At 39.5% G+C, this 20,894-nt stretch overlaps 1 protein-coding gene across 1 annotated transcript; it reads right to left on the reverse strand.

The window, feature by feature from the left end:
* Positions 1 to 726: 726 nt before the first annotated feature.
* LOC134802724 (3-hydroxy-3-methylglutaryl-coenzyme A reductase) lies at positions 727 to 20,873 on the reverse strand. Its single transcript, XM_063775374.1, has 2 exons — positions 20,715 to 20,873; positions 727 to 3,840 (listed from the first exon to the last, which is right to left on the reverse strand). The coding sequence occupies exon 2, from the start codon at positions 3,808 to 3,810 to the stop codon at positions 1,273 to 1,275; it is 2,538 nt and encodes an 845-aa protein (XP_063631444.1). The 5' UTR covers positions 3,811 to 3,840; positions 20,715 to 20,873; the 3' UTR covers positions 727 to 1,272.
* Positions 20,874 to 20,894: the final 21 nt, after the last annotated feature.

A 20,894-nucleotide genomic window follows, 5' to 3' on the forward strand; every position in this document is an offset into this window, starting at 1 on the left:
AGTCGAGTGAATCCATTTTATTAAATTTTTCTGGCGAGTGAGCCTCCCCCCACCACTTACTAATCTACTGGACTAAATTTTTGGTGTTCAGACACGTTTAGTAACTAAAATACTCGATCTCTACTTGACTAAATTAACGTCCGAACCAGCCTTTCATTTTCAAATTTGCAACGAGTAGCGATAAATTGAACCACAACCGAAGGAAGTGTATTAAATCAACACGAGTTGCGAATTACCTTTCGCACGCGTATTGTACGTTTTACAGTAGGTACATATGGCCCTTTAAATTTTTGACATAGGCACGTATTGTCCTTAATCCCGCCCTTGGGCGGTAAAGTAGGCATATGTACTATAATAGTTATTTACGATACAAGTGCGGAAAAGAGGAAACACGAAACGAGTGGCGATAAATTAAAACACGACCGAAGGGAGTGTTTTAAATCGACACGAGTTGCGAATTACCTATTCGCACGTGTATTGTACAACGTTTTACAGTACATATGGCCCTTTAAACTTTTGACATACGCACGAAAAGTGCTATTTTACGGACTAGTGCGGGAAAATAGGGCCATATGTACTGTAAAATAATTTCGAATGACTTAACTACAAGGAAATATACAAAGTCTATCAATTAAATGTCATAATCATGTAATAATCAAACATAACATAACAAACATGTCGAAGGTTCACGGCAGTGTCATAAAACTACACGCTGAAAATACAATATGGAAGCCAACCAGCGTCACAACTTAATTTAAAATAATGAATATTAATACTTAAGAATACACTTAAAAACGTACAAAAATATCCGCCGATAATTCGAGTAAAATTGCCTTACGACCATAGAGAAATATAAGTAAATAAAGAGTGGTAACTCCATGCATCAGTTTTCTTGACAAAACGCGAGTTATTTCGTAGTCGACATCTAGCGTCAAGTAGTGGAATTATCAGTACCGCTACTCGACACCAGATGTCACAAGTGTCGCTACTGACAAAAAATGTACTGCTAAAACAATTTGCAACTAATATTATAAGCAGAAGGAGTTCAAAATAAGAGTTCCGGTTATAATCTTCGCTGAAAATTGTTGATCATTCTAGAGTTTTCGTTCGTCGCGACATCTATTGTCAACTAGCAGTACTGATAAATTCCGCTACTTGACGCTAGATGTCGACTACGAAATAACTCGCGTTTTGGTAAGAGAACTGATGTATGGAGTTGCCACGCTTTCTTTACTTATATTTCTCAATGCTTACAACTAAGTAACATGCATGTTATAACCGCGGGACTCTAAGGTTGTTCGACATGGTGACTTCGTTTGTGATGGTTTGGACGTTGAGAGTGGATCGGTTGTGCCTCATATGTGATTTAACCAGATCAGAGTTAACAAGAGCTGCCATAAGACTTAGTTCGCCTGCCAGAACAGTAGCACAAATTAATGATGCAAGTCTTGCAGAATTTTCAGCAGGGACTACCCCGGCCCCTTTAACGCCTAGAATCTCAAGACAAGCGCCTTGTCCTGTCAATACTGTACCTCCCCCTACTGTGCCAACTTCCAAACAGGGCATAGTACATGTCACGTACAAGTCATCACTATTCTCCCCACGTACTTCCATGCTTGTCGAACATTGGCTGCTAGTTACATTCTGCGCTGGATCTTGTCCGGTGGCTATAAATATAGCAGTCACCATGTTGGCTGCATGAGCGTTGTTCCCTCCTATAGAGCCAGCCAAAGCAGACCCAGATAGATTCTTAATCTTGTTACATCTAGAAAGAGTTCTAGCGTCAGTTTTGAATATCGTCCTTAAATTCTCAGCAGATATAGTAGTTTCGCACACTACGCGCTTCCCTCTGCCTTTCACCCAGTTGATAGCCGCAGCTTTTTTGTCAGAACAATAGTTACCAGATAAGCTGATAACTTCCATGTCAGTGAAGTATGATTTGAGCACTTTCAATGCGTTTTCAGCGCCTTTTGAGACCATGTTCATGCCCATAGCGTCCCCTGTAGTCGCTCTGAATCTTAAGTAGAGCGTGGCACCATCGACTCCTATATGGACTTCTTGAAGTCTTGCAAAACGAGAGGTTGAATCAAAAGCTTCTTTGACCAATGCATAGTTTTCTTTATTGTCAATCCATTGCCTACATTCGTGAGCCCGGACGACATTCGGGAACCTCACAGCAGGCGCTCTGGTCATCCCTACATCTTCGACGACGCTTGTGACTCCTCTAGCTCCTATGGCTTTCGCGCCTCTGTTGGTCGAAGCTACTAAAGCCCCTTCTGTAGTGGCCATCGGAATCATATAAGGTTTTCCATCGACTACCAGAGGTCCAGCGTAACCAACTGGTACACCCACAAATCCTATCACATTTTCGCAGCAAGCATTCAGGACTTTGCTATAATCGTAATTCAGATATGGCAGTTGTTTTATAGCTGCGTCAGTTTGGAATCGACTTCCAACGACTCTGCGACGCAGTCTCACGCCTCTTAAAGGATCTCCTAGAACTGCTTCAAGTCTGTGCAAAGGAATATGTGATTGTTCGACCAGCATGACTACCTCTTCGTCGCTGAGAGACGTGCACGCGCCTTCAGATCTGTAGATTTCTAGGCATTCTGCCATCGGTCGCTTTTTGGCGTTAAGTTTATTTGCTGAGGAACTAGGGGATAACGTAGGCCATTCAGATTCTTCTGCGCTAATTATATTATCGGTTTGCGTGGACGCCTCAGCCATAGCGTCATCGCCGACGGAGAACATCGGTTTCTTGTTAGTTTTCTGCGTTTCCTCTTTCGCAACAAGTTCCTTCACTACCATATCGTTCATATCAATAATCCAACTTCTCTGCTCTTCAAAGAATATGAACTTAATGATCAGAGCACAGAGCAGTGTCGCTATAACTATGTAATCGGCACTCACTGAGAACCATTTGACGTAAGAGTGTAGCAACACGTTGTCCTGAGAAATAGGAGTGGAGTTTTCGTTTAATGGTCCTTCCATATTACCGTTATTAGCTGTGAGGGTCCAACGGCTAGTTAAATGCACGCAGAGCAACCCGGCGGCCATGATCATTTTAACTTTCTGGACTACAGGGTTAGGTTTTAGATCGGTTTCTGAGAAATCTCCATCGGATGAAATTGTGCCGCGGCTCGCCGCGAAATCAGCGACTAAGGATAAGCAGGCTGGGTAGAAGGTGACGAATACGAGATAGTCAACCAGCAAAGCTAAACAGGCGAAGGTGCACATGTGTTCTAATCTTGGAACGCCTGATAATGCCCCAACACCAACTAGAAGAGTCGCTAGCAAAGTGTCTAGAGTAGCAGTCGGTCCTAGCAGGGATAGTGCCTTCCCCACTCTTTTGCCCTGGTCCTCACCGGCACACCAGCCGGCTTTAGCCATCCTCGCGCCCCTAGCGACATCTGCGACTAGCAGAAACAGGAACGGCGCGTCTTTTATACCGGCTAGCTCGCTAAAAAACATGCTAGCGAGCGCCGAAGTGAAAATAAAGCTGGCGAACGTAGAAAACACGCCGGCTATGATGAGTAGGTACTTAGAAGCTATGGTGTGTAGATTGGAGATCTGATAATAGGCGTATAGTAAGGCTGCGCATCGCACAAAGGTCATGATAACGGCGTCTGCCGCTTGGTATTCTGCTTCTAGGCCGGGGCAGGCGCGGGCCCAGCCGGCGCAGCGCTCGCTTCTGGCCCCGGGGCCATGCCTCTCGACGCTGGCCGCGCAGGCCAGTAAGGCCAGGGTGGCGACGATCACCTCCCATTGGTGGCGAGCGCAGAACTCTCCGTGGGCGCCCCAGAGCTTCATTTTTGCTGAGAGCTGCTGAACAGCTTATGTCTGAAAAAGAAAATAGTAAACGTGAATTATAAGATTATAGTGAATGTGCTGGGAAGGACACACGAGAGTTTTTCAGTTAAAAGGCACAACCGGTCATAGACAGATACTGTTCCATTTTCTCAGTGGCGTAGCGTGAACTAACCTAGCCGTGGGCGAAGTCGCATCTGCGAGGCCCTTTTCTTTCACTGCGCCCGAAGGGGCTTCGCGCGAGGCCGTGGGCAACGGCCCACTTCGCCCCCACCTATTAGCTACGCTACTGCATTTTCTTTGTGGTTTCACCGACAAGAAAATTAAATGTGTATGACAAATGGGCTTCAATTTTGCAATAAGATTTAGTTTGTGAATTAAATATACACTTTGGCCTTGGAGTCAGGAACGTTAAAAAACATCTCTGGTGGAAACGACTTAGAGTAGGTTTCAATCCCTATCTCTAGTTCTATGGCTGTTAATTTCACCTTTATCAAAAGAAAAGGTCAGGAGGTCTTTATTGTCTACGGCTACCGCGATAGTTATTCATGAAATATAACTATGTAGACGGATATATCGCGTATAATCTTATTACCTTTAAACGAGCAATTCTTGTATATTTATTTATTTATTTACTAGCTGTGCCCGCGGCTCCGCCCGCGTGGAATTCGGTCTGTGTCGGTAAGCGGCTAATTTCTAATCTTAATTTCTCTCCCTCTCCCCTGGAGGCAGACTTGAAGTAAAGTTGACAGATGGATATGCTAGAGGACTGTATCCACTGTGTCCAGATAAAATATTTTACAATTACCTTATTAAGCCCCAAGAGTCTAGGCTCTTAAATAGCCTTTTAGCCTTTTAGGCGTCAAGAGATGAGGCGAGCCCTAAAAAAAGAGCTAAAAGGCTCGAGTCCTTTGGATCACTACCTTTATCATATGTTAGAAAGTCATTGAAAACGCGAGCGAATGAGCGCGACAATTTTTCGATGTAAAAAAACGCAATTCGATAGACAGTTGAACATGTTTACTTTTAGTATGGAAATCAGTCACATCATTATATCACGAACATTGATTGTCACCTTTATCATATCTTAGAAAGTTATTGAAACCGCGAGCGAAGCGAGCGAGAAAATTTTTCGATAAAAAAAAACGCAATTGGACAGACAGTTGTACATGTTTACTTTTAGTATGGAAATCAGTCACATCATTATATCACGAAAATTGAATGTCACCTTTATCATATGTTAGAAAGTCATTGAAAACGCGAGCGAAGCGAGCGCGAAAATTTTTCGATATAAAAAACGCATTTTGATAGACAGTTGTACATTTTTACTTTTAGTATGGAAATCAGTCACATCATTTTATCACGAAAATTGACAGTGCCGCAGCAGTAACGTTGCAACAGAGTACCTAATGCTGCTGCAGTCGCTATCCGAATGTCACCTTTATCATATGTTAGAAAGTTATTGAAAACGCGAGCGAAGCGAGCGCGACAAATTTTCGATTTAAGAAAACGCAATTGGATAGACAGTTGTACTTACATGTTTACTTTTAGTATGGAAATCAGTCACATCATTATATCACGAAAATTGAATGTCACCTTTATCATATGTTAGAAAGTCATTGAACACGCGAGCGAAGCGAGCGCGAAAATTTTTCGATATAAAAAACGCATTTTGATAGACAGTTGTACATTTTTACTTTTAGTATGGAAATCAGTCATATCATTTTATCACGAAAATTGACAGTGCCGCAGCAGTAACGTTGCAACAGAGTACCTAATGCTGCTGCAGTCGCCACCCGGATGTCACGTTTATCATATCTTAGAAAGTTATTGAAAACGCGAGCGAAGCGAGCGCGAAAATTTTTCGATATATAAAAACGCAATTTGATAGACAATTGTACATTTTTACTTTTAGTACGGAAATCAGTCACATCATTTTATCACGAAAATTGACAGTGCCGCAGCAGTAACGTTGCAACAGAGTAATGCTGCTGCAGTCCCTGACCGAATATCACCTTTATCATATCTTAGAAAGTTATTGAAAACGCGAGCGAAGCGAGCGCCAAAATTTTTCGATATAAAAAAACGCAATTTGATGGACAGTTGTACATTTTTACTTTTAGTACGGAAATCAGTCACATCATTTTATCACGAAAATTTACAGTGCCGCAACAGTAACGTTGCAACAGAGTACCTAATGCTGTTGCAGTCGCCACCCGAATGTCACCTTTATTATATCTTAGAAAGTTATTGAAAACGCGAGCGACGCGAGCGCGACAATTTTTCGATTTAAAAAAACGCAATTACATAGACAGTTGTACATGTTTACTTTTAGTATGGAAGTCAGTCACATCATTATGTCACGAAAATTGAATGTCACTTTTATCATATGTTAGGAAGTCATTGAAAACGCGAGCGAAGCGAGCGCGAAAATTTTTTGATATAAAAAACGCATTTTGATAGACAGTTGTACATTTTTACTTTTAGTACGGAAATCAGTCACATCATTTTATCACGAAAATTTACAGTGCCGCAACAGTAACGTTGCAACAGAGTACCTAATGCTGCTGCAGTCGCCACCTGAATGTCACCTTTATCATATCTTAGAAAGTGATTGAAAACGCCAGCGAAGCGAGCGCGAAAATTTTTCGATATAAAAAACGCATTTTGATAGACAGTTGTACATTTTTACTTTTAGTATGGAAATCCGTCACATCATTTTATCACGAAAATTGACAGTGCCGCACCAGTAACGTTGCAATAGATTACCTAATGGTGCCGCAGTCGCCACCCGAATGTCACCTTTATGATATGTTAGGAAGTCATTGAAAACGCGAGAGAAGCGAGCGCGAAAATTTTTTGATATAAAAAACGCATTTTGATAGACAGTTGTACATTATTTAATTTTAGTATGGAAATCAGTCACATCATTTTATCACGAAAATTGACAGTTCCGCACCAGTAACGTTGCAACAGATTACCTAATGGTGCTGCAGTCGCCACCCGAATTTCACCTTTATCATACCTTAGAAAGTTATTGAAAACGCGAGCGAAGCGAGCGCGACAATTTTTCGGTATTAAAAAAACGCAATTTGATAGACAGGTGTACATTTTTAATTTTAGTGTGGACACATTATTTTATCACGAAAATTGACAGTCCTGCAGCAGTAACGTTGCAGCAGAGTAATGCTGCTGCAGTCGCCAACCGAATGTCACATTTATCATATCTTAGAAAGTTATTGAAAACGCGAGCGAAGCGAACGCGTAAATTTTTCGATAATTTTTGGTGCCCCTAGACAATGGTGCCCTAAGCAAGTGCTTATTTTGCTTAAAAGAAAATCCGGCACTGCAAATGACAGAGGTCAATGTTTTTTTTTTTTCAAAGTACCCACCTTCGTGGCCATTATTAAGTGCTTAAGGAGGCGATACGTATGAATATGGATTTGATATGGATGCGATATAATTACGATTAGGTATAATTCATGACGGACCAAATAAATAATTTTAAATAAATTTATGCAATTATACGCGTGTTGATATGTGTGTTTATTTTACCACTACGTAACTATGTAAACTCATTTTTAGTTTTCTTGGTTACTTAATGTTTACTCAGCTCCCCAAAAGATGGCACTGTGCAATGAGGGGCAATTAATTTACTGTCGTTTAATTTTGTTGTATTATTAAATCAACACAATTATTCAATTAAATTTGTTGATATCCGTACGATTAATTGAAATGTTAGAAGAGGGGTCTTCTAAACTTAGAGTTAATTTGGCAAAGTCCTTCCTCGGTGACTTATTTATGTCACATCGAATTAAATTCAGCGTCATCTGTTAGTTTACCAGGCTACTCTATAGTGTTAACACATATTTGAAAAAAGTTTGCCCCTCCTTCCTAAGTAGCGCCATACGATTCAGGGGCAAACTTAAGTCAATCGAGTGTTGTGGCTACCCCCCCTTCTAGGGGTTGAATTTTTATAGCCTATAACCTGGCCGGGGATTTTCTCGACAGATTAGTAAAGTTTTCATCAAAATCCGTTCAGCCGTTTTCACGTGATGCGCGTTCAAATAAACAGACAAACAGATAAACAGATAAACAGAGAAACAGACAAAAAATCTAAAAACTGTTGGAACGCGTTCTGTTATCAATTCTAAGTATCCCCAGCCAACTTTTTTTCAAATATCTTCCATGTACAGACTTTCGACCCTCTTCAGCTTTATTATATGTATAGATATATTTCGGGGATGTCGGAAACTGCTCTAACGATTTCGATAAAATTTGCTGTACGGGGATTTTCGGGGGCGAAAAATTGATGGTTTTTTTACATTTTCCGAGCAAAGCTCGGTCTCCCAAATATCGAATTTGAAAAGATCAGGACTTTTATCTAACATTTGAAGTAACCTATGAAATACAAGCACGCTCAGTTGCAAAACAGTAGAAAGTGAAGTTTGCAGTCTAGCTCGTATTTACCAATTCAAGGCAAACCTTTAATAATACCTTCACATGAAACATAAGTACACATTGTTGTTTTGAAGTGGAGTCTTTGTTTACATACGTGTATAATGGCTGAAATGCATAAATTAGGACCTACGTCATACATCGTGTTTTTTTAACTTCGTTAATTTCAGGGGTGCATTCCTGAGCTTTAGTTTAAGTAACTTTCTCAAAGACACCGATATTCTAATTGAGACAATCAATAACTTATTTTTATCTGATAAGGCCCCACGAGCGGTTTGTCTTTTTTTTGACATGATGGGTCTGCAATTAAAATCACAATTTCAAAACATTTATACCTAAGCCGCCGGCGAGTAATATTACACAAATAATCCACCATTTTTTTATTTCAATAGTTTTCTTATAATTCCCTTGCGCAGGCCCAGTAACATGCGACAGTGGTATTATTTACTCCGATACAAATATACTGGGGTCCCTTTGTTTCATATAAAGTTTTAAGTCATAATGTACTGTTTGTCATATTATCATTACTCCTAAAACTGAAACCGTTATCTTTTCAGGATTTTCGTAAGGTTATCCTATAGATAGGTTAGGTTTGTTTTATGGCAATCCTGAAAAGTTACGCGTTTCTGAACCAAACAAATTATGACTAAACGAAAATGTGGACAAACGATAAGGATAATATTTATTTAAAAGAAAAAACCTTGTTAACAAATATCAATATCCTGTGGCCCCCACACTATACTCTAATCTAAATCATAATTAGATTCCAAAAAAGTAAGACAATGTTGCCACTTTTTACTAGCGCGTCTTGTATTTATGTAAAAATAAGTACTTTTTTAAATCGTAGGCGTAAAATTACCAATAAATAAATTATCTTAGCGTATTTATTTAAAAAAAGGAATTTACTATTTTACAAACAAATTATTGCAGTGGCAACATTTTTTGGAATCTAATTATGATTTAGAGTTTAGGCTATGCCTGTGACGTGGCAGCCGGATTCGCAATTCGTAGGCTAAAGCATGGTATAATAATATACTCCGCCTGGTACTCCATTCCCGTCTTTTCTAGGTCACCTAACTGACACGCGCTTACGTCATCATGCGACAGCGCTATATGATAATATGCGATAGCGCTATATATAGCGGCCATGTTGTTGTGACGTAGCCCCGTGTCACTCTGGGAATGGAAGACCATGTTTTATTAGACTATGGGCTAAAGGTTAAGAAAAAACTAATCTAATAGGTGATGTAATAGTTAAGGCAATTAAGAAATTCAAAGAAAGAAAAAAGGAATGAAAAAGGGCGCGTGTGTACATAATACATTATGACTTAAAACTTTTTGGGAAACAATAGAGACCCAAATATACAGTGTGCTCGTTTTAGGTACCTATTAACAGCATCTTAAACATTGACGTACTTATATATCTATGGACTGGCCTTACGGGCACTAAAAATGGTACTAGTTCAGCGGTGTGACTCACGAATCCAGTCAATCGTGCATTCTAACGCAGCTAGTTGCGACCAATAGCGCGCGTGATGCGAACTCGTCAACCAATCGCGCGCGTGATGCGAACTCGTCAACCAATCGCGTTGTACCGGTGTCACACCGCTGTACTGGCCCCTGTCATGCCTCATTATTATTGCCCGTAAGGCCAGTCCCTAGATATCTATGTTAATGATCTTAAAAGGAAAAGTGACTTTACAATAATACCGGCTAAAATGAGAAACCGGTCCGGCAAGGTCACACGTGAAAGTATTTCCGCGTTAAGGTGGTATTCCATCTGTCCAATATATTGGTCCAATGTCATTGCGTCTCACTCTCTCATTAAGCAAAATGTGAGACAAAATACACATTGGACAAAGAAACCGGACAGATGGAATACTACCCTTAAATATACTTCACGTATATTATTGTCTATACGTCCCTTAACGCCCCGTGGGTTCAGGTTTTTCTCTCGCTCTCACTGAGCGTAAGTGCGAGCGAGACGGCTGTGCCCGGGATCGTGGATATCATGTTTTTGAATTTTATTTTTTGTTCATAAATTCTTTTAAAAACTCATTGGTACGGTACGATTTGAATTGAACCCGCGACCTCCGGATTGAAAGTCGCACGCTCTTACCGTTAGGCCACCATACCAACCTCTACCAGCCATAAAGCAATACATAAAAGCGAAACATTTTGTATGACAGTCAAGTGTAAAAATATGGCTGCACTCATCATACTCAAAAATATGTCCCATAGCTTTATGTCAGCGAATTAAGAACTATGGGGACATATTTTTGAGTAAAGTGACATTCTATAGAACTTGCTAACTATGTAAACAAACCGCCATATTGAAACTGTCACTGAATGATGATTTCAGGCGATTTGTTTACATAGTTAGCAAGTTCCATAGAATCACACTTTAAGTTGTATAGTATGCACCCATATTTTTACACTTGACTGTATGTTAAGGGGGTCGCGCCATGAAAAAGATCTGTCAGATTTTTCAAACTTTTTCATGACGCGACTCCCTTAGTACGAAAAAAATGTGTATTGTTTTAAGGCTGGCAGAGGCTTCGCGACCTCCAGGGGGTCGTGACCCACAGTTTTAAAAACACTGCTCTAAGCGATGAAGGTTACCGCTCTCATATAATTCGCTACTCTCTGGCGTAGCCATGAATGGAACTGTGTCAGTCAGCAAATAGGCCACAAATGTTTAGCAAACTAACATATTGGGCAAGTCACACAACCGGTTTGGTATCTATGAGAACACGGCGTCCCCGAGTGATCATTGACTCGTAGGTAGAGATGCTACGAATATTCGGCAACTATTCGGAATTCGGACTACTTGGCCACTTTGCCGAATATTCGGTATTCGATCGAATGTTGCCTAATATTCGGCCGAATACCGAATAAAAATAACCAAAAACTAGGTATAGTTAATTAACATTTAAAATGTACCTATAGGGAATATTAAGCAAAGCTCTGCGTAGGTGGCACCACTATAGCACATACAGTAAACAAACCTCATTGACGTCATCAATGACACACACAAGGGGGGCCGAATATTCGGTATTCGGCCAAAACCACTATTCGGGGCATCTCTACTCGTAAGGCATACCATACAAAGTTTCCCTAATTTTAATTAGAACCTTGTTGTATAGTGCATTAGGGTGAATTTCGTTTGTTTTAGAAAACGATGAAGCAAAAGAAATGCTACTTTATGTAGTTTTTGGAAGGTTTGAATTAGATTGAAACAGAGTGTTCATTGCAATGCCCATTGGCCTTACGAGGTTACAGATTTTAAATGTTATTTTACTATACTCTGTATCTTTAGGTATTTAAATAAAAGTAAACAAAATCTACGCCAGCCCCGAAAACGTTGAGGGTAGATGAAAACATTACGTGATCAAATAATGTAGGTTAAAGTCAGGTCGTTCAGTGACTGATCCAGGCGGTTTTGTATTTGGTTGGTTAACCAATAAATGTTATAACGGTTACATATCAGAATACCGAAAATCGATTTACCTAATGTTGAATCACCTATGCTCGTTTCACCTATTTTTTTAAATACCTAATGATCAATTAACCTAAGCTCATAACACCTAATGAACGAATTACCTATTGCACGTTTCACCTACAATTGGTTTACCTAAGCTCAGAATACCTATGCTCGATTTACCTAAAGTTGAAACACCTAATACTCGAAATACCTAAAGCTAATATACCTAATACACGAAACACCTAATGTTGATATACCTAAGGCACGAAATACCTAAACTCGGTATACCTAATGATCGAATTGCCTAAAGTTAACATACCTACTGCACGAATTACCTAAAGTCGGTATACCTAATGATCGCATTACCTAAAGTTAACATACCTAATGAACGAAATACCTAAATTTGATACACCTAATGCACGAAATACCTGAAGTCGATGCACTTAATGAACGAAATATGTACCTAAATTCAAAAATATCATTATTGTTTAGTAGAATATTATTAGGACATAAGTATATTTTTTTTTGCCAAATCATTCAATTAGCTTAGTCATTTGCCAGAGTCGAGATAGGTGCGACGACGAGCAAAGCGAGGAGGAGCGTGTTAGGTTAACTACGACCAAACAGTGCCAAAACCGACTTTTATTCATCGTCATAATGTTAACTTACAAAAATTAAGTTTTTGATAAGTTAACTAATTTTGTATTAGACTTACGAAATCATTGTACTACCTAAAAAGTAGCGTTTCTTAAAGTATATTTTTAAGTTGTTATCCAAACAGTTTCTACTGTAAGGTTGGGAAATCATACGATTTATTGGGTGGAGTTGCCACTGGATCATTCGGCAAAATGATATGAATTTTGTACTAGGTATATAGACTTTAGGTATTCCGTGCATAAGGCATATCGAAATTAGGTAATTCGTTCAGGAAGTATATCAACTTTAGGTATGTCGTGCCGTGCGATAGGTCTAACAGTTTTAGGTATTTCGTCCATTAGGTAAATCAAGTTTAGGTACATCGTTCATTAGGTATATCAGCTTTAGGTGTATCGTCCATTAGGTATATCAGCTATAGGTGATTCGTGCATTAGGTATAATAGCTTTAGGTGAAACGTGCATTAGGTATATCGTGCATTAGGTGTTTCGTCCATTAGGTTATTTGAGCTTAGGTATTATAAACTTAGGTCAGTCAATGTTTAGGTAAAATGATCGAAAGGTAATTTAAAAATAGGTGAATCAAGCATAGGTGATTCAACATTAGGTAAATCAGTTTTCGGTATTCTGATATGTAACCGTTATAACTACCCGAAAACGTACAAATTGTTTGTAAACAAACAATGTCATTTCAATAACTAAAGATACAGACATTTAAATTAAAATATAGAATAGTTTAAAGTAAAATGATAACATGTTTACATCTCCTTCGATTTCACGGGCGTATAAATCCCGGTCTTTTGATAGGCTTGCGTGGGGATATAAATCCAACACGTAGAGGCCCCTTGGAGAGCTTTAATGTCATGTAGAACGCCTGTTGGAACCCGTTCACAGGTGCAACAATAGACACCCATGAACCGGTCTCAGCAGGCATTGGGACTATTGTAGAAAAAGTGAACAGTATACCGGTCTATAGATTGCAGTTTGGGTGGACAATGAAACTGGGCTATTGTAGAGAGGTCGGACACCTGCCATAACACTGTTTTACACGTTATCGAGGCAGGCGGTGACTTGCCGCTGACTAGATGGGCCTCTGAAACTGCCGTCGTGAAGACGACCAGGAGCAACATCGGTGTGCGCGGCTCAGGGGTGTCGAGAGGTGTGCGCCGCTTTCTACCCAGTGGCTGTCACTGTGCTAACTCGCAATGTTTACATTATTATTACGTCTCTTAAAGGACGATTATCAAAACAATTTCACCTATAATTTATACACTTTAACCTTGCTAATATTTTTGAATAGTAAATTATCAATGGCAAACCTACGTCAGTAATATATAAACAAATTGACTAAGCCAATTCGTTTATAGCCGTCAGTAATGAATAAACAAAGGCTTGTTTTGTGGGTAGGGTCAAAGAGGGAACAGTGGCTCGGCAGAAAAAAGGCCGGGTACAGTGGCTCACTCAACCTAATTTTAACACGAGAGAGGCGATATTTGGGCGACTGAGCCACTGTTCGAGTTGCGCCACTGTTTCCGCCTTGACCCTATTTAGACATTGTTGCGGGTACTCAGACAGATTTATTTAATATAGTAATATACAAATAAGTATGTACTTTAAATGCCATAACCGGGACCCTTACTGACTTAGGCCAGACCTTAGGCTTTAGGCCTTAGGTTAGGTTTTAGGGTAGGAAAGGCATCAATCAACCAACTATAGGTTAACTGGAAGAGATCCTTCTTAGGGATAAGTTCGCCCTTGTACTACATTTATGTTCTATCTTATGTGCCTTTTTTTCCTTCTTTTCGCACAATAAACTGTTTACTACTTTTATTGACAAAATAGAATGGAAAGAATTAAACCTACGTACAAACAGCAACACTCTTAACTGTATAGTTCGTAGCCTCCTAATAGAGCTCGACGCCTAATCCTATTGTCTATTGTTAAGTAAAACCGCACGTGCTACTTACCTGCAAACAAGGGTCATGATTATTCTATTTGGCACCTGAGCGCGGGCTAGTCCAACGCTCAAAAAACCAGTGTAGGTGCGCTCTCCGATAACGCGCCTTTGTTACGCATCTCGATGACACATTTTAAACTGGTTCTGTAGCGTTCGACTCGCCGGCACTCAGTAACCCAAGTACTGGGTGCCGGCGAGTTGAACGGACCACACACAACGTAACAAAATTAGTTAATTTTGAATCTTATTGCAATTTCCATAGGAGTTGTAATTCAATTACTTGGGTAAAGTGAACGGACGATTTTTATGCAGGTGGTTGTGGCACGTGGCACGAGCGGTTTTACTCAACAATAGACAATAGGATTAGCCGTCGAGCTCTATTAGGAAGCTACGAACTATACATCGGTGGACCTTATTACAAAAGGCATAAAATCCACCCTTCGGAGTGGTCATTAACAGGCGTTCCCCTCTGTCGAAAATAGGTGGCCAATGGTCAACCACATGTATGGACTGACGTTTATCTGACATGGCTATGTTTACGTTACGTATACATTTGATGTGCCCCTCCCCCGCAAAAAACAGCAGACTATTTTGTACCGAAAATTATAGACATGGCGTCTCCGTTGGTTACATCCTCTAAGGGTCCACCGATGTACAGTGTGGTAGAATGTGTAACAATGGAAAATCTTTAGTATTCTCCGCATATCAACACTAACTATGTATACGCTAATTATGTGACGCAATATGTACTATATTGGTTTTCAATAAAATCATCGCCCATGTAGGCAATATAGTCAGCATCGAATAGTGACGGCCAAAGTCTTCTTCTTCTTCCTCGCGCTATCCCGGTATTTTGCCACGGCTCATGGGAGCCTGGGGTCCGCTTGACAACTAATCCCATGATTTGACGTAGGCACTAGTTTTTTACGAAAGCGACTGCCATCTGACCTTCAAAACCAGAGGGGAAACTAGGCCTTATTGGAATTAGTCCTGTTTCCTCACGATGTTTTCCTTCACCGAAAATCAACTGGTAAATATCAAATGATATTTCGTACATAAGTTCCGAAAAACTCATTTGGTACGAGCCCGGGTTTGAACCCGCGACCTCCGCCAAAGCTGGCTTTTTCTGGCCAAAGTGTCCTACCGAAACCGAAAGTGTCACTAGTTTCGGTCGAACCGAAACTTCGGCCGACTCTACCAAAAACAGTTTCCGCCTAATTTCCCGTCTGGGTTGGAAGGTCAGATGGCAGTCGCTTTCGTAAAAACTAGTGCCGACGCCTATTCCTGGGATTAGTTTCCAAGCGGACCCCAGGCTCCTATGAGCCGTGGCAAAATGCCGGGACATCGCGAGGAAGATGACTTGGTGTATCTTCAACGCCAACCGGCTATACAAAGGCGTATTCAAAAATATACCGTAACATTTGCACCTTAGAGTCTAATTTTATAAAGTACGTTCAATAGTTATATGCTCTTTTTACCCTGATAATTTCGTAGCGGTTAATTTCCTTCGCTTTCTCTAGTGGCCTTGATCGTTGGCACACTTCCTCGACGAATCTGTTTACAAACAAATATTGGATATGTGCATGACAGTGGCGACGAACTGGCGGCTATGGGCAGAGGTAGGAAACTAGAGAGTTCGGGCATTTTCGGCGCCGTTCGGCTCAGCATTTCTCCGAGCAATTATTGGGGTTGGCACAACTTGATGTCACTTTGCGTGTACGACCACAGATAAGATAATGACTTGAATTTTGACAACCCTAAAAAGCCGAATGCAATAGTAGCGTAATACATAAGGCAGCATGATTCGTCCCTGAATCACCGTCAAACTTCGGTTTTGTAGGAAGTGTCCTTTCTGTACGTCGTCGCGCTAGATGTATGGGAGTCGCGCGAGAGAACGCAACTCATGCTATATTATATGTATATACGGTAGTACTATTATTTATTCTGTGCTTGAACTTTGAAGTCGCGCTAGATGTATGGAGTCGCGCGCGAGAACGCAACTCATGCTAGGGTCAGGTCAGCAGTGGAGCATATTACATATGTAAGGTTATCTAATAGAAATTGGTATTAAACCTGCACAAATATTGTTAAAGGTGTAATATAATAAGTAACTAAGTAATAAGGTCGAGTGCGTCAACAATGTCGTCAAGTTGTATGCGTTTGCGCATAATAATGTTAATTAACATAACAATAAAATGTTATTTCATGGCATAAAAATAATATTTGCGCGTGTACCTACTTAAATTTCGCTATCCAATATTCAGAAAAGAGAATTTTGCGAATAACTATCAGAATATCATGGAAACCATCGCGATCGCGGACTTCTGGCCGAAAGGTGTAATATTCCGGCATTGACGTATATGTCAGGACTGGCCTTACGGCAGGGTTGGGCAGTATTTCAATTACATGTATTTGAAATACGTATTTGAAATACATTTTAGTATTTTGTATTTGTATTTCAAATACTACCTGGAAAAGTATTTTGTATTTGGTATTTCAAATACTGCACTCACATGTATTTTGTATTTCAAATACTTCAAGCTTTAAAATACATTTCTACAAAATACATTTTATTAAATTCTATGATCCTAAAATGGAACGTTTTTTTAAATATAATGTATGACTTGTACGAGGGCAAATAGGTACAATGCGCGAGCTATTCTGCGCGGAACTTTTCGTCAACAGCCAGGGGATAGGGTCATTGCAGTAGTTTCCGTCCATGCTCTAGTTTTAGACCACTTGACAGATTAGCAAATAATATATTTCATTTTTAATTTACTATTTGCGAAATAAAATGTTTGTATGTAGACAGATATATTGTTTAACTAAGGATTGAAATCAGTCCAAATTTGTGCAGCAATGTAGGTTTATATTCAAATTTCGTCAAGTGGACGAAAACTAGAGTTGGACGAAAACAAGCGCAATGACTCTATAAGTTTTTAGGAAAGGATATTCGTTAAAAAAACTAAATGATTAAACAATAAAAAAATTAAAAGTATGTATTTTGTATTTGAAATACGTGGAAGCCAGTATTTTGCCCAACCCTGCCTTACGGGCAATAAGAATGGGGCATGAATGGGGCCAGTACCTACAGCGGTGTCACACCGCTACAACGCGATTGGTTGATGAGTTCGCATCACGCGCGTGATTGGTCGCAAATAGTTGCGTTAGACGTTAGACTGCACGATGGGCTCGAATTCGTGAGTGACACCGGTGAACTAGTACCATTTTTAGTGCCCGTAAGGCCAGTTCCTGAGATATACGTCAACATATTTCGGCGGTTCCGTGGGAATATGCCGAATCCTACACCGGAACGCGCGACGTGACAGAAAACTGTGTTGCCGAAATGATTACATTTATTATTGTACGTAACAGGAACAGGTACCTATGTTAGTTTGTAAAGTATATATTTATGGGCTGAAATAAATGTCATATGCTAAGAAAAAGTGACCAAGGCCTCCAGTGCCCCATGCTGGAATCGAACCAGCGTCCTCTGCTATCGCGGCAGGTGCCTGAGCCACTAATAATTTAATTTGTTCAAATACTTCTAAATTTCTAATAGTATGTAATTATGTATCTATGGGCCCTAGTTGCCTGACAATAAATGATACATACGACTTGTCAGCTAACAATGTGTGTACGTGAGATGTTTGTAAAAATCGCATACCGTACGTAACCTAAGTACAAACAGCAGCAACACTCTCTGTCCATGGATGGACCTTATCCCTTTTGTAATAAGGTCCATCAATGGACAGTTAACAGTGGGCGATGATACGTAACAAGTAGCTAACCAAAAGAAGCTACGTTTATAATTATAAATTATCATGTCTATGTCGAATGATTCCTAAAAACGCCGACATATCGCTGGCCCAATATTACAGGGTTCTATGTTTCACTTTTATCGAACTGAAATTTGAACACTGTCATAGTGACATTAAGTTGAATTTCAACTATTTTGAAAATGTAACATAGAACCCTGTAATATTGGGCCAGTGATATGTATCAAGTGGGTCTCTCTTGTTTCCCGAAAAGTCATAATGTATTGTTTGTCCGCATTTTCGTTAGTCATAATTTGTTTGGTTCAGAAACGCGTAACTTTTCAGGATTGCCATAAAACAAACCTAACCTAACCTATCTATAGGATGACCTTACGAAAATCCTGAAAAGTTACGCGTTTCAGTTTTAGGACTAATGATAATATGACAAACAATACATTATGAATTAAAAATGTATGTCAAACAAAGGGACCCCGTATCAAGTTTGTCTCCATGTATGTATGTTTGTTGTTATGTGAGTATGTTTGTTTCCACCGTTAGTCAAGTCTTTTGAGCATTGACGTATTATATCTATGGACCTGCCTTACGGGCACTAAAAATGGTACTAGTTCAGTTCAGCGGTGTGACTCACCAATTCGAGCCAATCGTGCAGCCTAATAACGCAGCTAGTTGCGACCAATCGCGCGCGTGATGCGAACTCATCAACCAATCGCGTTGTAGCGGTGTCACACCGCTGTACTGGCCCCATTCTTATTGCCCGTAAGGCCAGTCCTGAGATTTTATACGTCAATGCTTTTGAGTCAATTTTGGTAAATTAAGTACGAAACGTGTGTATAGCAACAATACTTCAACTTCAACATTTATTCAGCAAATAGGCCACAAGGGACACGTCAACATCGAATAAACAGGAAAAACGGCCAAGTGCAAGTCAAACTCGCGCACGCAGGGTTCCGTACCATTACGAGAAAAACGGCAATAAAATCACGTTTGTTGTATGGGAGCCCCACTTAAATATTTATTTTATTTTGTTTTTAGTATTTGTTGTTATAGCCGCTATAAGAAGATTGATATCAGAAACAGAATTATCAGTACCACTACCACCTTAATACAAGAATTCTCTAGTATCGCAACTGTATTGAACAACAATCTACAACTAATATTAAAAGCAGAAGGAGTTTAAAATAGAGTTCCGGTTAATCCGGTTATAATATTAGCTGAAAATTGTTGAGCATTAGACTTTTCAATCGTTGCAACATCTATTGTCAAGTAGCAGTACTGATAATTCCGCTACTCGATGCTAGATGTCAACTATGAAAATAATAGTTGTTTGGGCACTAAAACTGATGTATGGAGTGAGAACTCTATGTATTTTTACAAGCTTTTATTTACTTTCACCTGTCCCATTGTCTTTCTGTAATCAAATCTTGCAAGTTAAATTTGATCCACTTCCCGGTTTCCGATTGAGCTGAAATTTTGCATGCATGTATAAATCGGATGACAATACAATATTATGGTACCATCCAGCTGATCTGATGATGGAGACAGGAGGTGGCCATAGGAACTCTGTGATGAAACAACGCAACCTCATTGGGTTTGGGGTTTTTAGATTGTCTTGATGAGTATTAGTTGTCTGTTGAAAGAAAAGTACAGTCAGTGATAAAAGCTTGTACCAAAACTGAAATTTTTGCCAAAAACTTATTACTCTATGTCTATAGTAACATTTCAGCTAAATAAGAATTCATTACAAGTTTTACCATAGTTCCAGTGGCGGATTTGCCCTAAGGCCCAGTAGGCCCAGGCCTAGAGCGGCAAAATATTATGGGTGGCAAATAGTGTCAATAAATTCGCTGATGATAACAAAAAATAACTTAAAATGTAGTCAATATGATGGGTTCTGAGAAAGAGGCGGCTATGAAACAAACAATGGAAGCTATTGGAGGAGGCCTTTGCCAACAGGCACACTGAGTTGAGAGATTTCTTATAGAAATAGAAGCCAGCAACCAACATCAATTAAATTCTCTCACCCAGTCTAAGGGGCTATATAAATAAATAAATATAAAAAATAAACAAGAAACCTTAGATGACAAAAATGGGACCATTCAGTTGGTTTAAAGGCAATAACAAATTAATTCTCCATTATTTTCTTCTGTAGTTACATTAAATACAAATTTTTTCTGGAATTTAACAAAAACTCTTGAATAGAAGTTAACTTTCAACTGCATTTCTTCATATGCATGCCTGATCTTTATTTTAAAGCACCTGAATAATTAAATTACGGTTATGGAAACTATCTTATAATTATGAAAATTACTGTTTTTTACATCTCTACGCCGGATATCTCAATAACTTTAAATGACTAAGTTCGTTGAACACGCAAGATTAAAAGAGCCATGACCTGGTAATAAAAGAATAATTGAGGCCTAAATACATTCAACATGTGCATACTAAGAAACTAAACCCAACAAAGAACCAAGGAAACCTCTTTCTTATTCAAATGATTTCAATACGGGTTACGTGAAATCGAAATTTCACTTTTATACCAGGAAAAAATCCCATGCAACATTTAAACACTACTCACCAGTAAAAACGTGTAGTTTAGAACTTATAGTTTCCCGGACGAACGTACAGGCCGCCAAATTCACCGTTTCACTAGGAAATAATTAAATATTGAGAAATAATGTTAATATTGACTGACACACTTTCGGCGGCCTGTGATCACAGTCACATTTGGAGTGGACTGACGTAAAAACCAAAGAGA

Source organism: Cydia splendana, chromosome 25 (assembly GCF_910591565.1).
Source record: "Cydia splendana chromosome 25, ilCydSple1.2, whole genome shotgun sequence".
In the NCBI taxonomy this organism is placed as follows: domain Eukaryota; kingdom Metazoa; phylum Arthropoda; class Insecta; order Lepidoptera; family Tortricidae; genus Cydia; species Cydia splendana.